Source organism: Bison bison, unplaced genomic scaffold, assembly GCF_000754665.1.
Source record: "Bison bison bison isolate TAMUID 2011002044 unplaced genomic scaffold, Bison_UMD1.0 scf7180017864367, whole genome shotgun sequence".
In the NCBI taxonomy this organism is placed as follows: Eukaryota; Metazoa; Chordata; class Mammalia; order Artiodactyla; family Bovidae; genus Bison; species Bison bison.
In genome coordinates this window covers 5,364,806-5,377,033 of record NW_011494939.1, presented here as the reverse complement: position 1 = coordinate 5,377,033, position 12,228 = coordinate 5,364,806, and the positions used below count along the sequence as shown (strand labels likewise).

Below are 12,228 nucleotides of genomic sequence, written 5' to 3'. Positions count from 1 at the left end.
ACAGCACAGCCAGCTATGCCTCCCCCCTGAGCTTGTCCTAGGAGCCCCATCACTGCCCAGGAGAGGCCTGACCTTAGGAAGGCATCCTGCATGCTCAAGAACAGACAGCTTTTCACAAACATCCCAATGTAACAGCTTTCCTTACTAGACTTCATTATTAGATCTGAATTTTGAAGAAATTTGCTCCCACTGACTCTAGGTCTTAATAAGGCCACTCCAGTAACATTATGTTAAGGCCTTAAGAAGCCACTGAGATAATAATAGCCTCAACCATGTGGTCCAAACTCATGCAGGTCATATAAATAACACATAAAGACAGAAACGTACTGAAATATTAATAGTAGCTATCTTTGAGAAGGGGAACTATGGGTAATTTAAAATTTTTTACATCTTACAATATTTGCTAGTTTCTATACAATAAGCATTTTTGTATTAAATTAAAAGTTTAATATGTTAGGTAATTTTAGCCAACAGAAAGAGTTCAAATTAATTATTCCATAACCAAGTTAGCACTGCAGTAGCAGGCTTGATCAGCTGTGAGGAGGCCCAACCAGAGGGAAGGACCCCAGTCACTGACAGCAAGACTGGCGGCTCCAACTGAGAAAAACCCATTACAAATGCTAATATTTTCATCCTTGTAATAACTCCAGGATTTTAGGTCAAACTCCAAAAAGCAGCACTTGAGAGAACTTTGGCTGTGCAGCCTGCCCCAGGCCAACGGGGGATCCTTTGAGCTCTGCCGGCCACACACAGGCTCCTCCGGTGAGGAAGAGAGTCCCCGATAAGGTACTGTGACACTGTCCTGTGGCTGCTGTCGGAACTGTGGCTGACACACAGAACATTCAGGAAAGGGGCCTGAGCAATGCCCCTATTCTTCTCCAGACCATCAGACTCCCTGAAGGCTGACACCAAGTGAAGTCTCATACTTGGATTGTCTCCCAGGGCCTCCTCCCCAAAGAACTTCTTATCTTTGAAGAACCAAAGCTTCCAAAACAAAGCCTTTAGTTCTTATTAAGGGTGGATATAAATAGTCATTTCTGAAATATTTCTGCAGTTCCTGTAGTTTTTTCTGTGGTAGCAGATGGTCCCAGCAGGACCGGGTCACAGGAGTAACTTTTTCCAGGCCTCAGCAGAGACCCATTCTTGCCAAACGGACCAGTGTGCTTCCTGGTTGGACATCAGAAGCTGTTTCCCTCATTGCCTTGGCTTTAAGGGGGGTCTGACCCCAGGCTGTTTTCCTTCACTCTAGGCTGTCAGAAATCATATGTCCAGGGCCAACATGCATCCTTCCAAAACTTTTTCAGATTTTTATATAACCGTAATCCTTCTTTTACTAGCTGCAAATTCTTTTTGGAAACAAGTGGAAGAATTAAATACACAAACCCCTACACCTTTGCCTCGCCCCAGCTCTTTGGGACCTAACCTAAGAAAAACCCTACCCAAGCGCAGTGCTTCAGACTCAGAAAGTGCAAGTGCAAGTCCCTCAGTCGTGTCTGACTCTTTGCGACCCCATGGACTATACAGTCAATGGAATTCTCCAGGCCAGAATCCTGGAGTGGGTAGCCTTTCCCTGCTCCAGGGGCTCTTCCCAACCCAGGGATCAAACCCAGGTCTCCTGCATTGCAGGCGGATTCTTTACCAACTGAGCTATCAGGGAAGCCCCCAAACTCAGAAAATCCCATCACAAATACCAAAAGATTTACTGCAGATATTGTTACACATTATGTTACATATTATGATACAAATACATCTGAAACATTAACATATATGAGGACTGTTAAATCATTTACTGTTTCTTTTGCAAAAAGATAACTTCTTGAGGCTTTCATACTTGTAAGAACTGAATCTGTTCTCGTTTGGATCAAATCTTCGATCCTGTAGATCTGAGTCATCGTCCACTGGTAAATGAGTCTATACCTGCCCATTGACCTTGCCTGGACTATTTTATGTACAGAATGTCTGAGTCTTCACCACTAAACTATTTTATTCTTAACCAGGGCATGCCCTATGCCTTACTGACTAGATTTCCTTCTGCACTTGCAGTCCTCAGATGGCTGAATTAAAAAGGGCAGACTTCTCATAGTTGCCTCCCTGTCTTTTCCTGAATTGAACGTCTAGAGGACTCAGGAAAACACGAATTACGTTGCTTGGTAAGTTTCTTTGACTTGGGTAGGTTTCAGATCTCCTTGGAGCAGATTCCTAACTGAGAACAGATTCTTTCCTTACACACAGACTTTGTTAGGAAGGTTGGGGTACTGTGTCTATACTGAAACTGGACATCATGCAGGGTGCTGCTAACCTGCCTTTTATCCACTCCGTCTCCCATGGACCGGGCTCTGCTCACGACCAGCCTGTTCTCATGGCTTCCGAGCACTGACCTCCCTGTCACCTGGCTTTGACAGTCGTTTCTCTACCTTTAAGGCACTCACAAGTGTTGTTTGAAATACTTTTCTTCTTGGGAACAATTCACTGACAGAGAAGAACTGGATAAGATAAACTTTCTGAGGGACTGTGGGAACCACTGGCCACTCGACATGGACTCAGCAGCAGAAGCTCCTGCAGACCGCACCAAAAGTATGAACCAGCGCTCTGCTGGCACATCCTCCAAGCTGCGAGGGTCTGTGACTAACACAGTAAGGGCTTCTCAGCTGTAGTCAAACCTTTTCCTGACCTGTGCTGGACTCTGTTCACCCCCTGACAATGCTGAGACTGGCTGCAGTAATATCCTGTGTTCCATGAAACAGGAATTCTCAGTCTGCAGTCTCCCAAGCTCGTGTGGTTTCCGCACAGGATCACTGCTTCCTGAGTCGACTCGGGGCTGAGTGCGGATCCTTCCCACCATGGCCACTGCTCTGTGCCGAAGCCCAACCCTCCTCCAGATGTTATCAGGGTAACTGTTGGGGTACCTGGAACCCCAACCCACAGAATGGGTAAAACTCTAGCTTGCCAGACTCATTTCCCACCTCCTGGAGGGAGACTCAGGCCCACGGTGTCCCCTGGAAAATACCCAGAGGACAAAAGGGCCCAATATAAAGTGGCTTGACGCCGGACCCTCATGGAGCCTGCACAGAGAGTGAATAGATGCGTGTTGACAGAGCATGCACCCACTCAACGGTGTAACTCTAGAATCAGGAAACAAACTTCTGTCCTAAAGGGATTGACCTGGGACTGAACACTCCGGTGGTATCAGGTGGAGGCAATGGTTTGGTGGCCCTGATACTCTGAGGCACACAGCGAACTAGTCTTCTCCAGAAAAGAAGAGTCACCACAGTTCAAGGCTTTGAATCCTGCTTTCCTGGGAGCATATTCATTCCATTCACTGATCTTCATTCAGTATCCCCATGTGTTTGTTTGTGAGGAAGTCCAGAAAAGGAATGTTGCAAATGGCCTGGTGAATATTACTCACTGTAATTTCTTTGGGAATCCTGGTCCAAAAAAAAAAAATGTTAATTCTCTTAAATATCTAAATTAATTATATAGAGATAATAATGAGTGACAGGCATGGTTTTGGGCCACCCTTGGGGGTGGGAAGCAGCTCTGTACCCTCTCCCCTACCACCTCTCTTCTGTTCCATTAATTCCTTTGACTCGGGAGATGTGGCCTACCCTCTTCCCGGCCAGCCCTATTTAGGGCTCAAATCTAACTTCCTACTCACAGGCATGAGATGAATTTCAAGCAGTTGGCTGAATGATTAAGGGAAAACAAAGATTTTGAAGATTGAAAAAAAGGAATGAAGTAAAGTAGAGAACAGAATATTGCTGTAATTCATTCTTGGCTAAATGAAAGCTGAATCAAAGCACCACAGAACTTGGGGACCATGTTTCCCATCTCTTGGAAATTATGCCAGAGCAAGTGTGATGTTAAATGTTATCAAAAGCACTGAAGTTGCTTTGTGTCTTCACAGTCAGGACCATGGTGGTGAGCAGGGGCTGCAGAGGCACTCGGCCCACTCCTGGATCTCTAGCAGGACAAGCAGCAGCAACATTATTGGAACTCCTTTGTTCCCCACTTTTTGTAAAGAGCTCTCTATAGTATCCACTGTGTTATATCCCTGTCAAGTCTGACCTAATAATCCTCTTATTTAGGTCTCTTCATGACCTCAGGTACTCTGTTAAAGTTTTAATAAATTTACAACAGCCTTTAAACAATAGAATACATTTGTTTCCTTTGAAAGGAATGCCGGGATGTGGGACAAAAGGAAAATTCAGCATCTCCATCAGTGACAGGCCACAAAGAGGCGTGGTCAGCCTGTGGGTATAGAGCCAGTGAGACTGAAGTTTAAATCTAGGTTCTATGATATATTTGCTAGGAAAGCCAGGCAAGATTACATTTCAGAGCCCACTTTGCTGATTTCTAAAGAGGGAGTATGAGTTCTGCAACAAAAAACAAATTAGGTAACGTGCAGTGCCTGGGCCCAAGTCTGAAACACTGCTATTATCTTCAATGGCAAAGAATTGGTATATATTCAACCCTGTAACATTGGAATCCTACCAAACAGTGTCTCTGCAGCAGAGACAGAGACAATACAGACCTCTCACAACCAAGAGGTAGACTCGGGCCTGCTTGGTCGTTTTGAGACAGTCTGGCTCTGAGAATGTCCCAAGCATGGACACCTCCATCTCCTATCGAACTGATTTAAAGTATAAAACATCTTGATGGGAACTAACTGTCAGGAAGTGAGAACTGTACCTGTTGTGCGATGCTGCCTGGTATCCAACTGCCAAAGCCTGTCTCAGGATGTCACTGACCAGCTGCTCTGTAGCCTGTAACAGAAGATGCTGTTACTCTAAAAATGCCACCTGCATGCTGGCCAGAGGGATGTAGCTGACCCCATCCCAGGCCCTAAATTTGGGAAACCACTGTATCTAAAGACCCAAAGTCCTTAAGGAAAAACTAAAGGTTTGAATAATAGGCCACAACTATAGAGGCCATGATTCTGAATTGTGAAGGGGGTGGTTTTCATTAATCAGACACTGCTTTAATAAAAGAAACAGATGAGGGCTATTTGTGAGGTATCCCTGCCCCTGGAGGGGATCCACCAGGAAAGAATAGTGGAGCCAGGCTCTGGCTGGGTAAGGAACCTGGTTCTGTCATTCTGTTGCTGAAGGCTGGGACAGCTGTGGCTGTTTCTACTGTGACATGCAAATCACCTCCGAAAGCACTGAGAGCTTTGACTTGCACTTCAGGCTACTTAGAAAGCACTTGAAATGGCATTTAAAAATATTGTTAGTGACACTGGCACAGGAACTCTTGCAGCAGCTGCTTTGACACGCAGAGGAACTACAACTGAATTGATTTAAAAATAAGAAAGAAATCATAAAGCCTGTCATCTTTGTTCCATTTCTGTCCTTGTCTTTTTCAAAGCAGCCTGGGATCCAGTGTGTCCTGCCTGGCTGGCCCCATGGTGCTTCAGCCCCCGACAGCCCCTCTGTTGCCCACAGGCACCCACCTTCAAAAGCATGTCCTCCACCACCGACGCATACACGTTCTTATGCAGCGCCACAGGCTGCAGGGTGATCCCAATCTGGAAGAGCAAAAGAAGGCCTCTTGTTTCTATTTGTACATTAAAAACAAGCACATTTCTGATACCTAAGGAGATGTCTGGGTGGAAGGGACACTCTATAAATGTCCTGGACAAAACTCACGAAGAAGCAACACAGAATGTTAACAACCAGAAGACTGGTACCCGACTGTGCCCTGTTTCTGAAGGATTGTTGAAAATGCTATTAGAATCCTTCTCTCCTGCCCAAATCTCCTTCATGAGAGAACACAGAATCTACCATGAATTCTGACAGTGGGAGCAACACGCTGGAAAGCCTGCATCAGACTCTGAGGCCCTATTTGCAAAAGAAAGAAGATATACTTGGAAACTGCCCCATTTTTTATTTCCTCAGTAGGGGAAAAAAAGAACAGTCTCTCACTTGGGTCCCAGGCAGCCGTGCAGATGCAGTGAAGCTGCATTCTACCGGACGCAGGTGGACAGTTCTCTCCTGCAGCCCAAGGGAGTCAATGCCACATCCACTCCCTGGCAGGGCACTTGGGAGCTATTTACAGTGTCAGGGAAAGCACGTTCTGACATGCCTCTGAGATGCTTCTACTGAGTACATCTGTAGAAGGTGCTTCTACTGAGGCAAATGAGAAAAAAGGAGATGAAAAATACGAAACTGCCTACATCTAGCTGCCTTTGCTGCAATGTCATGTTCAATGAGCAAGCTCTACACGTGTGATTCACTTTCTTGCCCAAAGGCCCTGACATGGGAAAGCAAGTGCCAGACAGTTCGCCCAGCTTTACCACCTATCTCCCCAGAAAGTCTGGTGTCAGTCTCTAAGGCACCGAGCCCCAGGTTAGGGGTCTCACAGCACAGGCCTTAGCCGCCTACCTTCTGTGTGATGTCGCCAATAAATTCAGAGCCCGGTGTTGGTGGCAGGTAGAGTTTCATCTCTTCCTGTTTCTCTTCCTGTTCTTTCTTGATGTTTATCTTTAACGGCTCTGAGACGTTGAGGATGTCCACCTCCTCCTCGCTCTCCGGCTCTCTCTTCTGAAACTGCTGCAGGTCCTCCAGTTTCCGGCAGAGGTTGTCAGCGGACGAGAAAGATGATGGACACTCTAAATGAGAGGTGATCAGTCTTATGACTATGGTGACCAAAGAAAAGGGACTTTGCATCTCCAAGGGATCAACAGCCTGAGACCCAGAGAAGAAGGGTTGAGTATCAGGGAGCTGATTTCCTGTCCAGTCCTAAAATTCTACAGACCTATAATTATAAGAACTAGTAACTCATAAGTGAGACAAGCACCAAGACAGGCATCTTGTGTTAAGACATATGTGCTATTAAGGGCAATCTGAGTCAAACAACACATAATTCTGACTCTTGCTACTAAAAATGAGGCCATCCTCCCACCTCACTGATTAAAAAAATTTTTTTTACATCTGGAGAATTTAGAAATGAACAGTGAAGAAATTAAAAATCTGCTTAGAGCTGAGTACTACTACCATTTTAGTGTATACCATGCATCCCATCTTTAGCTGATTTATACAGAGCCCAACAGAGTATATATAGAGCTTTAAAAGCCAGCAGGGGCTCTAGGGATGTTCTATGCATCCCTTTCACTTTATGGTGAGTGAGTGAGGTCGACATGGGGTTAAAGACACCCAGCAGGATGGAGGCAAAGCATCCAACTCTCTACTGGCAGGACGCTCACAGATTTAATCAGTCATATTAATAAGAAAGCCCAGTACAGGAAAAATACTGTGTTTTACATACCCTGCCAGAGAAGCACAGAAATAATCAACAAGGCCTCTGCTCTCCAAAGCGCTTAGCAATAAAAATCTGAGAAACCCTCAAGGTTCTGATATTAAATACCACTGGAGATTGGAGAAAGGGGAGGCCACCCTGCATTAGGGCTCTCAGGAAAGCTTCATGAAGAAAATGAGACTTGTGTTAAGTCTTAAAGGACCCTCCAAACCGTGCCTGTGCTCCAGCCTTCCTCAGACTGGAAGGTGAAGGGTCTGTTTTTCTATAAAGATGGGGTTAAAAGGAGAAAACAATACTTATTCTTTAAGGTGAAACTCAAAACATTCTCCCCATATATCTTTATGCTCAGCGCCCCTGCACCCCCACCCACATACAGTTATTTGTATCCTTATTAAAAAACTATTCATTTTATCTGCAGCATTATTGGCTGTTTACACCTGTGCCTCCAACACCAGGCAATATACCTCCAGACTAGGTTTTTGGAGATAAAATAACAGATAAGACATTGTCCCCATCTTCAGGGAAGACAACTCATAGGTCACAAAGGAAGAAGTACTTCTTCTGAGAGGAAAGGAGGTGGATTAAGAAAGTTCCCAAAGGAGAACTAATGCAGAGGAAGGGGCACCTGAATGAATGGTGTGTGTCTGTTGCATGCCGTGGGCTGGAACATTCCTGGCTGGGACACAACTTGGGACACTTGGGCACAAATAGTTTGGTAGGGACTGTCGGGGGGTGGGGGCGGTGTGGATAAGACACCTGGTGAGAGGTGAGTCGAGACTTTTGTTTTCCATGGCAACCCCTGGAGTCCTCGGATCTCTTTACTTCAGGTGAAGGAAAGAGAAAGAGCTCTGAGACCTGCTGGGGCTAATGTGGCCTGAGAGCCCTGGAGGCTGAGAGATGAGCATGTGCTCCAAGGAGACACCTCTCAGCTGCGAATGGTGCTGAGTACACCCCCCACCCACCGCCTTGCTTACCTGGCTCACTGTCAATCTGGGTCAGCACATCCTCTATCGAATCCCCATCGCTCCTCAGGCTTTCGGGGTCAGGTGGGGTGTAGCCATGGCAGCGACACCAGTGAGCAATGTGCTTGGTTTTAAGTGGAGTCAGATGGTGAAATCTTGGATTCTTCTCCAGTATTTCTTGTAAGACTTTTCGCATTGTCATCGCTCTTTGCCACTTAAAAAAATTAGGGGTAGGGGGGGCATAATGAAATCCTTCAACTTAGGAGTGTGTTCAAATAATCACCCAATTGCAAATGACCATGCTAACCTGTTAGAATAATTTTTTTCTGAGGAAAAAAATCTGATGGTGTTTCTCCTCAGTTAAAAAAAAAAAAAAAAAGTCTAAGAACATTTACCTAATGTTTATAAAAGAACTGAAATTCCTAAGCCTAGCCTATAAGGTGTTTCAGCTGGTCCCAGCCTGTGATCTCCCACTTTCCCGCCCTCCTCAAACCCATCGCTGACTTTCTCAAAGCTTCCTACGCACGCCTTTGTACTTGCCACTTCCTCTTATAGCCTCACTGTTTGGCAGAGTAGCTGCCACACTGAACAATAAATAGTTGACTTAATTTTAACATATTACAATTCTTTAAAAACTTTTAGAAATTTTTAGCAATGCAGGAAAAGAAAGTAGGTCTTTCAAAGGCTACCTACAAGTCTTTGGAGAATGAGATTTTTAACTAAGGAAAAAGTTCTACCATCAAATATTTAACAAAACATGCTGCAGAATTTATCACTGCTCCATATGACGATGTTTATGGAAGCAGCCAGAATGCACATGTGTTTGATTATTTTCTCCAACAGGCTCTCAGTGGTGTCCTGCATATCAAAGAGGCAGACATGGGATTACCTCAGCAGCTCTCCTTTTCCCAATGTTCCAGCCATAATACTGCTCCACAGATTTTGCAGAAAAACAGCTGGCATCTTCACCTAGAATGCACATATCCAGCAAACTCTGAATAAAGTTAAGATTTAAATAAAATCTTATTTGCTGGAGGCATGTCCAAAAAGTTTCTTTAGACCTCTTTATGGGCTATGTTCCTTACTAGGCAAGTTTGATGCAACATAATACAGAAGGGCTTGTCCTTAGAAGAGAAGGCATCTCATTCATGTGTACTCAAAACAACAGCCCTCCTTGGGAAAATCAGCTTCTGTGGTAGAGAAAGCTTCATCATGACAGGAGATTTTCTATTAAAATAAATGGCAATGGCACTCCACTGGGAGCAGACCTGAGAACTAGCCCTGGCCTATTAACTAAGCTGCCTTGAGCAACCTACATCATCACTCTGGGCTTCAGTTTTCTTAACTGTAAAATTAGACTAGGAAGATGGCTTCTGAACTGCCTTTAAGCTCGAACATTCTATATTTGCATCTGATTTTTTTAAAAAAGATTAAAATTTTTTTCTGCTGGGCTAGAAGAATCATTGAAAATTGACTCTGAGCTACTTCAAAATGACCCCCTAAACCCTGAGGGGAAAAAAAATAATTTTTGCTATTACAGCTGGAAAAAAATCAGGGTAGTCTGTACTCAGCTCATCATTTCATAGTCCCATGAATGTGAAGTGATGATCTGCTTCATCCCTTCCCTCTAAATGTTCACAGGTGACCTTGCCCAAGAGCAGACACCTAAGTATCCACAGGCTGTCAGTCATGCCCTCTGTCAGAGCAACCAGGGCTGAGAAGCAAATGGTTCAGTCTTGCTAACAATGGGCAGGGACAGAGGAGACTTCACTGCTGGAGGTCTTGATAGTCATGCAGTTCTACAGAGTGAGTGACAGGAGTGTCAGATGAAAGATAAATGACTCTGGAATCAAAACTGCATGACCTATAGCTATTGTGATTTTGAACAGGTGACTCAACCTTGCTTATTCTCAGTTTTCTCATTTGTGAAATGGAGATGACACCATGTATCCTACAGAGACCATGGCTAAATAAGAAAGTATAATGAGCCTGCAGAGTCTGGCATGCTGCGGGCAAATGCTAATTATTTTCCTTATTAATAAACATTAAAAACAAATACAATTTTATATATACACTATATATTTATAATTTCTATACTATAACAAAAAAAATTCCTTCTGCAGATCAAACACAGTGAAAGTAGTAAAAGACTAACCGACTGACCAAGACAGTGTGAATGCTAAACCCTGCAAATAAGCTACAGCTGTAGCTAAACCCCACCCCCCAAGATAACTACCGTCAGTATCAATTACAACACCAAGTGATTCAAACTGACTCAATACCCCAAGCAGGTCACAGCTTTAAACCACGCTCCCGTATACTCAGTGTGGTCTTACTTTTTGCAGTAATTAATGGGATCTTCTTCACTACTGCTGTTAAGAGTTGCTGGATGGTCTCTAAATGGTCTATCCTGAGAAGGACAAAAGAAAATTTGGGTAGCGAATACATACAGTGGTTTCTCTGTGTGTGTATATACGTATGAATTTATGTATGTATTAAATATTTCTCCTTTACAAGGGAATTAAACCCAACTATATCTGCATGTCCTTCCTTCTATATATTGCCTTGTTTATAAACAAAAAGCATTTAATGCTTAAAGTCAACACTAAAACAGATGAGACCCCAGGAATGACAAATAATGCAAACTTGACATTTCATTTTATATTTTAAAATAGTCATGTAATCTTTCTGTAGTGGGACTGTCACTAGAGCAGAGACTCATAGTGTTATTACAGTTCATGCTGTCAACTCTGTGAAAGTGGCTAAGTCTCTACCGTCCAATCAGTTTGAGGTACTTCAAAATATGCTAGAAGTGGGTTTCCCCCAGTTTGGAAATGAGAAAATCTCAGTATTTCTAGAAGCAGCACTGAGTGTGTATGGGCCATAAAAAGGCAGCTGTTTAAGACTGGGCACATGTGTGGATACTGCAACACAAAATGTACACACACCTGAGCAATTACATCATAAATTTCACACCCAAAGATGGAGCAAAGAAACTTGATGTTGGCAAGCTCAAAGGAAGGGAGACCTATAATTGCATCCAAGGCCCTTAATCAGGTGCCGCTTGGAGGTCACATCGAGGTGTTAAATGAACCCTCCTGAGCTGTGCAGCAAATGGTAATACTTGTTCACCACACATGGACAGAAGCTTCTACCCATCAAAGGGCTTAATGCATACAGAAAACTCTACATATAGTTGTCACAGGGATGGTTTTTTTTCAAGTACCATAACATACTAAAAGCACAAACCCCTTAGAAAGGACTGAAATAATTACTTAATGACATAGTTTCCCAGCTCAGAACTGTCTTCTGTTTTCACTGCTGTCTGACCATCCTGGGAGGGGCCCCCTGGTGCAGGTGTTTCCGGTTCTGTCTTCACTACAAGGGAATAGAAACAATGAGAGTGCTATTAGGGCTCAATGATGGAACGACACCTGTGGACAGAAACAATGGGAACCCAGTGAGGGTGCTGCCACAGCTGCAGAGACAGCCAGGGTGCTGGGATAGCGCCTGTCGTCACGGGATCAGCAGACAAGGGGAGAACTGTTAGCCTGTGTCTCATGACAAAGGCAGGGCAATAAAATGGCTTTTAGATATTTCTTAGAAGGCTAACCACACCACTGTGGAAGACCACACACATGCACTCTTACACTTGAACAACGCCACATTAAAATACAATGCTGGCCTGTTCTAAGTTTAATATCCTACTGTTTATCATCTCTCCAGCTAAGTTTATCAACTTTTAGCATTATCTTAGTGTTCTGAGACACACAGCAAAAAACAAAAAAATCAGATCTTTTGTACTGGGAAAAATCCGAGCTCATCACATGAGGCTTTTCAGTTCAGTTCAGTTGCTCAGTTGTGTCCGACTCTTTGCGACCCCATGAACGGCAGCACACCAGGCCTCCCTGTCCATCACCAACTCCCGGAGTCCACCCAAACCCATGTCCATTGAGTCAGTGATGCCATCCAACCATCTCATCCTCTGTCGTCCCCTTCTCCTCCTGCCCTC

The 12,228-nt window shown here is 44.2% G+C and overlaps 1 protein-coding gene across 8 annotated transcripts in view; it reads right to left on the bottom strand.

The window, feature by feature from the left end:
* Positions 1–327: 327 nt before the first annotated feature.
* YEATS2 (YEATS domain containing 2) overlaps positions 328–12,228 on the bottom strand; it is a 105,184-nt gene continuing 93,283 nt past the window's right edge. For 6 of the 8 annotated variants that reach the window (XM_010855666.1, XM_010855670.1, XM_010855669.1 and 3 more), the window contains 8 exons: positions 11,492–11,594; positions 10,553–10,626; positions 9,106–9,185; positions 8,229–8,430; positions 6,381–6,607; positions 5,450–5,524; positions 4,690–4,763; positions 328–3,425 (listed from right to left, as the gene is read on the bottom strand). In XM_010855666.1, the coding sequence (XP_010853968.1) occupies positions 3,317–3,425; positions 4,690–4,763; positions 5,450–5,524; positions 6,381–6,607; positions 8,229–8,430; positions 9,106–9,185; positions 10,553–10,626; positions 11,492–11,594 (944 nt within the window). In that variant the 3' untranslated portion in view covers positions 328–3,316. Of the gene's footprint in view, positions 3,426–4,689; positions 4,764–5,449; positions 5,525–6,380; positions 6,608–8,228; positions 8,431–9,105; positions 9,186–10,318; positions 10,627–11,491; positions 11,595–12,228 lie in introns of those variants that run through there. The other 2 variants (XR_826684.1, XM_010855672.1) reach the window with 2 other exon arrangements.